This window comes from Primulina tabacum, chromosome 15, assembly GCF_025594145.1.
Source record: "Primulina tabacum isolate GXHZ01 chromosome 15, ASM2559414v2, whole genome shotgun sequence".
In the NCBI taxonomy this organism is placed as follows: domain Eukaryota; kingdom Viridiplantae; phylum Streptophyta; class Magnoliopsida; order Lamiales; family Gesneriaceae; genus Primulina; species Primulina tabacum.
The window spans coordinates 19,578,623-19,588,175 of record NC_134564.1 but is presented as its reverse complement, the minus strand read 5'-3'; the positions used below and the strand labels follow the sequence as shown (position 1 = coordinate 19,588,175).

The window sequence follows — 9,553 nt, the reverse complement described above, 5'->3', positions numbered from 1 at the left end:
ATACCTATTTGTGGGAAAAAATTCAAACTGCAACGGGTTTATTCACTGAGTCTCATTGTGCGTTGAGCCAAATACCTATAAATAGAATATGAATCTCAATGAAGACGATGATGAGAGTTCAAACGTAAAAAGATAAAATACAGAGAGGGCACGCATAATGCTTATCAGCTTTGAAGAAGCAATCAACCCAGATGGAACATTTCAACGTGGTATCAGCTTAGTTTTCGAAGTATATTTTCCTCGGTGTGCAAGAACACTTTCGGGTAGTTTTCAGATATCATTTCTCTCGCACACACACATCACCACTCAAATTCTGTCTTGCACATTGACGTAAAACATGTGTATATAGTATTTGACACACAGACGTTAAACTAGTGTTGGCTAGAAGGTGATGCCTTCAGGTATGGACTAGGAGTTCAGTTAGGCAGCGAGTAAGTCCTAAGCTAGATGGGTTATTACACTTGTTGCATTTAATCAAAGTCGCTAGTGGTACCTACCCGACGAGGTAGAAGGGGATACTTAGGAACAGTTCAGTCTCCGAACATCCATAAACATATCTTGTGTACCCTAACTGTTAACCCCTATCTTTAAATTGACTTGATCAGTTCGAGTATCTATCAGTTCAGCTCTCACCATAACTGAACTGATACATGCGAGAACTGATCCCCCTTATCTTCAGTTATTCAGTTGCACAAGTTATAAAACCAATCAGTTTTCTTAACTAATGATTATTACGGATATTTTCCGCTTGATTTAAAATCAAATTCGATCTAATTTATCGGTGTAAACATTATTAGAATAAGAGCTATTGCAGCTCATCACGTTTTTAGAGGATTTTCCCAATCCATCACACCTCATTTTCGAAAATATCATTTTAAATACACCACACATTAAACAATTAAAAATAATTATTTAATAAAATATTTTCTCTTATATGGTCACGGTCTTTGTTCCTCGATCGCATCTCGAATAACCTTTTAAAACAAAGTTTTATGCATTCTAAATAAATCTACGTTTTAAACATGTAAACATGCCTATCATAATCAATTCATGCAATTAAAAAAATTCAATTAATATACATAAGAAATTTGATAACTTAGATGCATGTGGTTCACGTGCACCTTCAAATTTTCGTGACGTTACATTTTATCCCTCTTAAATTGAATTTCGTCCCCGATATTCGCTTATCCTCGATAATCAAAAATTTTAGACTCTTAATTCTAGTATCCTAATAATCCACGCTTCCGTTGCGCCACTCTGATAAAATAAGTTTTAGGCTGTCCTTATATCTACTCAATCCTAATTAAATTTGCCTACAAGATCCTCGTTTGCGAATCGCAACTTACAACAACCTATGGTGACTTAGTTCTATTTTACTATACCTCGAATTTCGACTTTTCTCACAATTTCCAATATTAGAAATGGATGGCCAAACTTGTCGTATCTTACTTTCCTTATACTATACCCAAAATGTTCATCAACCTATTATATTTCATCATTAAAATCCAAAAAAACATCCTTTTTAAAATTTATTGAACTCAATGTATGCTAAGGCTAAAAATCCAAATATTGGCATTTCTGCATTTCAACTTAAGAGATCCTAACACAAAAATTTACTAATCGACTCCTAGCCTGGGTAATAAACTTAATAGTCAAACCTCATCTCAACCACATGATAATATTAATCTAAGATCCTTGAATTCAGTCTTTATCTTTCGGCGTCAAACCTACATAACTTAATTATTTATAATTACATTCCGAATATAAAATTGCTGCAAATCTTAAATTTCACCCTGATCGAATTTTCATATAAACATCTATCTCATAAACTTGTAATTCAAACTTACAAAACTCAAATATCCTTAGATAATACAATTCCAACACACATATCCACTTAATCCTTAATTTCAAAAATTCTACAATTAACCCAAAAGTTATTGGCATTCTTAATTCTATTCTATAAGTTTCCCGTAACATAGCGTTCAATAATCTTAAGCTTATTAAATAAATCAATTCTCATAATCAATCTTACATTTCCATCAAAAAATTCTCAAATTATAAATTTTATACTTCTAAAGATCATCCCAGTCTTCGAAACATTATTCCTTAAATGTGATTCCCAAAAAGTAACTCAATTAGTAATCACAAATCATCAGTATTTTCTTAGAAAATCTACATGTCCCAAAAGCATTCATAATCTTCATGATCAACTCATAACCCAAAAAGTAGAACATCAGTACTAAATCCAAAAATCAATATAGTCAAATCAATTTCAACATTTCCTAACGCCCAGTAACCCCAATTCTTTAACATGTTCAATTCCACCACAAAGCCAGCATGAATGAAAACTATATAATTTCTTATTCCATATCGTAACATACATAAAAATTCTAAAGTACTTAATGTTTTAGCGTGAGAAAAATCATGCGACCATGCATGTTTAAAAATCATTTATCATACAAACTTAAACATAAATGTCATTTGACTTCAAAATGTGTTTAAACATGTAGTTTGAACGTATGAACTATATAAACATGCAGGTGATAACATTAAAAATATTTAAACTTACAGACTTGAGGCTTGACGACTGAGCTTTCCAGAACTGATGGTAGCACAACCCTTTGCAGGAATGTTGCTCTGATACCAATTGAAACGTCCACTACTCATTTTTCTTTAAAATGTACTGGAAATTTTTTTCCTTCCTATACTATTCGACCATAACATATCTATACATATATACATATTTTAAAAAATAATTTTGCACCATTTAAAAATAAACCAATCGATTATTATTTAAAAATCCAAAAAAATTAATTCAAAGCATAAAATCGTAAAACGTTAACCTAATTTTAACATTTTCAAAACTAACTTAACTCTAACATCCTCCTAAAAACTCTCAAGATCATCATAAGTCATAAAATCTTAAAAATACGTAAATCATTTATCATAAGTCATAAACATAAGTCGTAAGTGCGGAAAAACTAGTGCTAGTCCTCGGGTTGTGTGCACCTTCAGTCCAGCAAGATCAACCATCAAATCCCTCATTAAACTCAACATCATGCTCACATGCATCAATCAGACCTAATGAATCTATTGACTCAGCAAACCTTAACCATGATAACAACATATACGTCCACATGCAACATTGAAAATATTTTTACTTAAAATAGCTTTTCATGAACATGCTTAAACTTAAACAATTTTCCATTCATCATATACGTATACATTTTTCTTTTATCGAATTCGGATCTTTAATTGTGTCTTTTGTTTCAGCTGAAGGTCAATGGATCCATCTACGTGTAACCCCAGTACTGAGCGACGGGGACATCATCGACAATTTCACCCATCAACTGAGCCTTTACCTTACATATAATCATAGCATTTTGATAGAAATACGATCGTCGGGCTCCCTCTGGGGCCTTCTCCCGTAAACGGGATCCCTCTGAGGTCTTTTCCCTCACGATATCTCCAATCATATCATCATATCTCTGTATCATCATATTAGTTACAATCAATTCACTTCCTTCAACATTTCATATTTGCATCACTTATAAAAATTCATGCTTATATATAAATCATTTTTCTTTCAAACCAAACATGCAACATGTCTTTTAACATTAACGTTTCCTTATAAAATTCCATGAACATATAAAATAAATGTTTTAACATGTATTATAGCATTCAGGGCACTGCCAGAACGTCTAACCCTTTTTAGGTGTAAAATGACTGTTTTATCCCTAAAAGCATAACTTTCCATATTTATCTCTAGACCTCGAAACGACGTCCCAAATCATTCCAAATTTAACATATTACCTTCAAACACTTCCTTAAATACTCCTTAGGCTTAAAAGGTTCTCAATAATTTTCTCAATTCGTTTTTTAAACTTAGACGTTCATCCCGGTTTCGATTCGTATTGACTCGAAACTTATCCAAACTTGAACCAAAGATTCCTGACACATAACTAAAACTTTTTCAACCCAAGCTAAGACAATTAGAACCTTCGAACCATCCTAAACACCTACTAAAGATTTCTGCACAGAACCCTTCCTAGTGTGATTCGAACCTAGGCTATTTCGACTCCAGCCCTTCACCACTCGGTCCAGACCCTAGTCGACCCTCCTAGGTCTCTAACCGAACCCTCTAGGACCCTCTCGGACAAGCCCCCATGGCCCAGGCATGAAAACATGCATGGTTCCCTGCTAAACTCTCGGCCGCGGCTCGGAAGAGGCCTAGCCTTGTGCCGCCTCTCTTCCTGCCCTTCCAGCATTGCATGGACCCTCTTGGGTCGAGGATAGGACCCTCACGAGCCCAGCCCTTTGCCCTGAAAGACTCCCGCGCAGCCGCCTTCCCTTTATTCTCCCAACAGCCGCAGCAAGCCTTAGGAGTCCCCCACCGTGCGGTCCTTCTCCTAGCTTGCTTCCAGCCCCTGCATGGCCACCCTAGGACCTTCACACAGCCCTCTTAAGTCTCTTGGTCAAGCCATAAACAGCAGCTAACCACCCTGGCCCTCAACGTGTCCTAACCAAAGAGTCCTTGTCCTACAAGAGTCCTATTTTCGAGCAACTCCTTCCTCCTTCATGTCCAGCCCTTGTGTCAGCTTGTCTAGGCTCTTAAACCCTCTTAAACTCGTCCCTTCACATAGTCCTATGATGGCAGCCCTTTCATGCATTATTAACACAAGTCTTGGATCATGAAATCAGGAGTTTTTGACATAGCATGACATAAAAACGAAAGTAATTACAAAACCAACATGCTATTAATGAGAACATGCATCAAACATTTATTATGGTGTGATTGATGAGAAAAGGATAATTAAGGCGTGTCTTTCGCGCACGAAAACGTTTTGGCAATTCGAGGGACGTCGACGAAGAGAAACTTGCTGAATTTTTCCTCAATTTTTTCGCGACTTTCCCTTCAAAATCTCGTGTGGTGTGTGTGTTTTGGGGGAGGGGAGAGTCCTATCGTTTTTGTGAGGTGGTGGGACGTGAGTTATGGGGTGTGGAGAGGTAGGATTTATGCTTTTATTTTAATTAAAACTTATGGTATAAGCTTAGGCCCATTTACCTAGTATAATAGGTCCATTAAGCCCATTAATTAATTTTTTAAAATATTTTGTCGAGGAAAGTTTGTGAAAATATTAGCCGAGTTCTTGGAAATTTATAATTTCGTCGAAATCGAATACCGTTTAAAAATACGATTCGACGTGTAAAACAACCTCAAAACACCTTATTTTCGAAAATTTGATTTTAAATACACCACACATTGAATAATTAAAAATAATTATTTAATAAAATATTTTCCCTTATATGGTCCTGGTCTCCGTTTCTCGATTGCGTCTCGAATAACCTTTTAAAATACAGTTTTATTCATTCTAAAATAAAAACCACATTTTAAACATGTCTATCATAATCAATTCATGCCATTAAAACAATTTAATTTATATACATAAGAAATTTGATAACTTGTGTGCATGTGGTTCACGTGAACCTTCAAATTTTCGGGATATCACAGAACTCTAGATGCCAAATAAAACTTTGACAGGAGCAAATTACACTCATGTTCTCAGAAATCATATTTACTCAAATAAAAAAATTAAACAACAAAAACTACAATTAAATACGATTGTAAAACAAAATCAACAAAAAAAATGAAAAATAAATTATATGTCAAACTTTCTGCTAAGGCGACTTAATTAAAATTTTCTTTCTGCCCTCGATTCAATGGTGCTAAATTTCATACTCATGTAAAGATTTATCATATTTTTTTTTATCTCATCATCTTCGATCAAAGTTACTTCCATACATCTTTCTATGAGGCGCTGCGAAAAGCAACGTCTTTGTTTCACGGTTAATGATCGAATATTTGTTTTTCATAGATTTTGGAACAACTCCATCAGATAAAGGTCGTTAAGGTATTTTCTTCGAAACTGGACTCCATGTTGGTTGTGCTTATAATATTTCTTACGGATTTAAGCTGGTTTTGTTTTAAAAGAGGCAAAATAGTCACTGCGTAAATTCAGAAGCTCACGGACTAATTTTCCAGCTGATTTTTCTAACAGGAAATTGAAGAAACTGGTCGCCGTAGTAGAATAAGATTTGAGAAACTGGTCGCCAAGCAGAAGGAGAGAAAGAAGAATAAATAAATAAAAGTTATTGACATAATATATTTGAACTTCATAATTATTATTTAATTTAACGTGTAAAAATTGAATTAGAGAGTTCAAAATAAAAAATAGAAAAAAGTTGGTTTCAGGGACTGAATACAAAAATAAAATATACTGTACTGATATATAAGAAAAGATTGGCAGAGGAAATTTTTAGCAAGAATTCCAAAAATAAAATGGGTCAAAATTTATCTCCAAATTAATGGCTTTAATTTATTTGGTGAATAAATATTAATTAAATTTCTATTTTCAATTGATAAATCTAAATCCCAATTTTTAATAAAATCCATTCATGGAATCAAATTTTTTCACTATTTTTAAATTAAATTCATTTAACACACACAAACACATTTGATGTATCTGATCATAAAACAAATTAAACCTATTTTAACTAAAAGCAAACTATATAACATAGTTTTATTAAAATATTAAATTTATAGATCGGAATAAAACAATCATATTCCATCAATAAGACAATATAGTTTGAAGTACTTAAGTTTATTTATATTGAGAAAACTGTAATTTTTTTTTTTGTCATTTATCATTACACTCTTTTTTGATTTTAATATTTTATGTTTTGAAATTCAATCTTGCAATATTTTTTTAAACAATTTTAGTCATTTTCTAACGCGGCAACAATATCAATTCGACGCTAACGTGTGTAGTGTCACCAAATGAAAAAATAACTAAAATTTTGACATAAATAAGAAGATACAAAACTAACACTTAAATTCGAAAATATAGAAAATCAATTTTAGAAAGAAGCAAATATATAAAAATCTAATGTGTAATTTACCTATTATCATATTCAAATCAGATTCTCATGACATGTAAATCTTTGTGGTACCATATATTAATAGTAAATAAAAACAAATAAATTTCAATTCAGTAATTATCTAAAATAGTACACTTTTTCATTGTGGAAATTCCCATGTCACAATGTCAAATATTTCGGGACAAGTTTATCGCAAAAACATGTAGAAATAAACAAAAAGTAAATAAATAGTAATAAATTAAACATAAATATATCTTTTTAATTTAAAACACACATAGAATTTAAAGAGTCAAAGAGTCAAATTTCAAAGCCCTCACTCGCTTAACTATATTAAAATATCGCATAATTCCTGCGAAACAAAGTTTGAAATGTGCGCTTTAATTAATTAATTAATTGCGGCTTCCTAGTTGCCCACTTCCCTCCACTCCTTCAACGCACATCTATATAAAGCCCCGCAATCTATTCATTCCGTTCAATTCGATCATCTCTCTAAACATATACATACACATATATTTACACAAAAAAATTCCCTTAACTTTTCTGTGTACCATCAATCAACTTTCCTAGCTGTTTTAGGCAAATCTTGAAATGGAACAAATGCAGGCCAAAACTTACAACCAGAGTACTGAAGAGGAAATGGTTGACCTCAGAAGAGGACAATGGACAGTTGAAGAAGACTTTGCTCTCATGAACTACATATCCCGTCACGGAGAAGGCCGCTGGAATTCGCTCTCCCGCTGTGCTGGTATAATTCCCTTTCATTTTTTGGTGGTCGGAATGATTTTGGTGCATTGTTTTTTGTGGACTAAGGGGAAAGTCGAAGAAATTAAAATTCGTGTGTTGGCGAGGATTCTTGGTTTTTGGGTGAATAATTGACGTGTTTTTGGGTATGAATAATTGACGTGTGGAAGTTAACCTGTTAAAAGGGATTATTCTTTTTGCTTTTTCCGCACAATTATTGCGATTGGAGGCTGATAAAATGTTTGAAATTCGAATGTCACAGGCCTGAACAGAACTGGGAAGAGCTGCAGATTGAGATGGCTCAACTATTTGCGACCCGATGTCCGCCGGGGAAATATTACTCTCGAAGAACAGCTCCTGATTCTTGAACTCCATTCTCGTTGGGGCAATAGGTATGATTTTCGTAAAATCTATTTTTGATTGGATTTCAAGTTGTGGTGGTATGATATTGATCGAGACTGAATTTGATCCGCAGGTGGTCTAAAATCGCGCAACATTTGCCGGGAAGGACCGATAACGAGATCAAGAATTACTGGAGAACAAGGGTTCAAAAGCATGCGAAGCAGCTCAAGTGTGACGTTAACAGCAAGCAATTCAAGGACACCATGCGCTACCTTTGGATGCCAAGATTAGTCGAGAGAATCCAAGCTCAGGCCTCCACGAGCAGCGGAGCTGCCGCCATGGCAGCTTCCTCGTACGCCAATTCCACATCCACTGTTTACGATCTCGACGATCAAAGTAGCACGGATCCCGACATGTTCTCAGCTCAAATCGTGCCACCGCAGCCTGTCTTCGGCGGCGGGGCTCACACGTATTCCCCAGGAGATTCCAGCGTCGTTGCATCATCAGAATCCTACGGGACGCCGGTTTCCGACCTGACGGAGTGTTACAACAATCATCCGGTGAACCATGGAAATAATCAAAATTATAAGGGAAGGGATTTTTCGAATTATGCTGAACAATCTTTAATCAGCCCCACTGGTTATAATTTTAACCAGGAGTTGAATATGACGGAGGAAAGCAGCCAGTGGATGAACGGCGGAGACATATCGGACAGTCTGTGGAATGATATCGATGATGTCTGGTTCTTACAAAATTGATCCATCAACAAAACTTTCGAATAATTAACTTGCAAAGATCGAATGATGAGAGGATAATAAGAACAAAAAAATTAGAAATTCAGTGTAGTATCTCAAAAGTTTCATAGAATTTGGACAGGGTTTTTAGCTTTGGATAAAATATATTGATGTTTGTATTATTTTTTATTTATTCATTTTGTTCTGTGAGGATAAAAGAAAAACCTTGTTGCCTCAAGGGTTTAATCGATAGATCTCTCTTGAATTAACTACCAAGTGATTTATTATAGTAGCTAGCAGTAGTATTCCTCTACTTTTATAATTTTCCAAATTCTTCGACCAAGTTAAAAACGATATCTCGTGTCAGCAATTCCAATTCTGTTGGAAACTCTAAAATCCAACCAAAATCATACTAAATGTAGAAAACTTGAAACTTGTTGAATTAAGACTAAATTTTGATCAATTGGAGAAGTGGAGCCTATCCACAACAATTTAATTTACTGGACGATTTGCGCAATTTTTATCTTGAATTAATTTCCAAGTGCATGTTCTAATTAATTAATGCTTATTTTTCTAAACATTTTTTTGTATTTATATAGTGTTAACTATTACCTTTCGGATAGGATATAATTTTAGTATATAGTATTTGTTTTGATGTGCATAATTGGTTCCACTAAACGTCTTTGTTGCTTGTTAGTTATTTAAACCTTTGTTACTCAGTTGTGGAATATTCGAAATACAGTCATTGGGGGATGAACCAAGTAGAAATGTCTTAATCATCTTAGTTCTAGATTAAG

The 9,553-nt window shown here is 34.2% G+C and overlaps 1 protein-coding gene across 1 annotated transcript; it reads left to right on the top strand.

Annotated features, from left to right (window-relative positions):
* Positions 1 to 7,437: 7,437 nt before the first annotated feature.
* Positions 7,438 to 9,025, top strand: LOC142527990 (transcription factor MYB78-like). The gene is made up of 3 exons (XM_075633021.1): positions 7,438 to 7,684; positions 7,943 to 8,072; positions 8,156 to 9,025. The coding sequence occupies exons 1-3, from the start codon at positions 7,528 to 7,530 to the stop codon at positions 8,778 to 8,780; spliced, it is 912 nt and encodes a 303-aa protein (XP_075489136.1). The 5' UTR covers positions 7,438 to 7,527; the 3' UTR covers positions 8,781 to 9,025.
* The last annotated feature ends 528 nt before the right edge of the window (positions 9,026 to 9,553 follow it).

Coding starts and splice junctions, on each gene's coding strand:
- LOC142527990 (XM_075633021.1), top strand. CDS start 7,528: ATGGAACAAATGCAGGCCAAAACTTACAACCAGAGTACTGAAGAGGAA. Junction 7,685..7,942: donor TTCGCTCTCCCGCTGTGCTG/GTATAATTCCCT, acceptor CGAATGTCACAG/GCCTGAACAGAACTGGGAAG. Junction 8,073..8,155: donor CATTCTCGTTGGGGCAATAG/GTATGATTTTCG, acceptor TTTGATCCGCAG/GTGGTCTAAAATCGCGCAAC.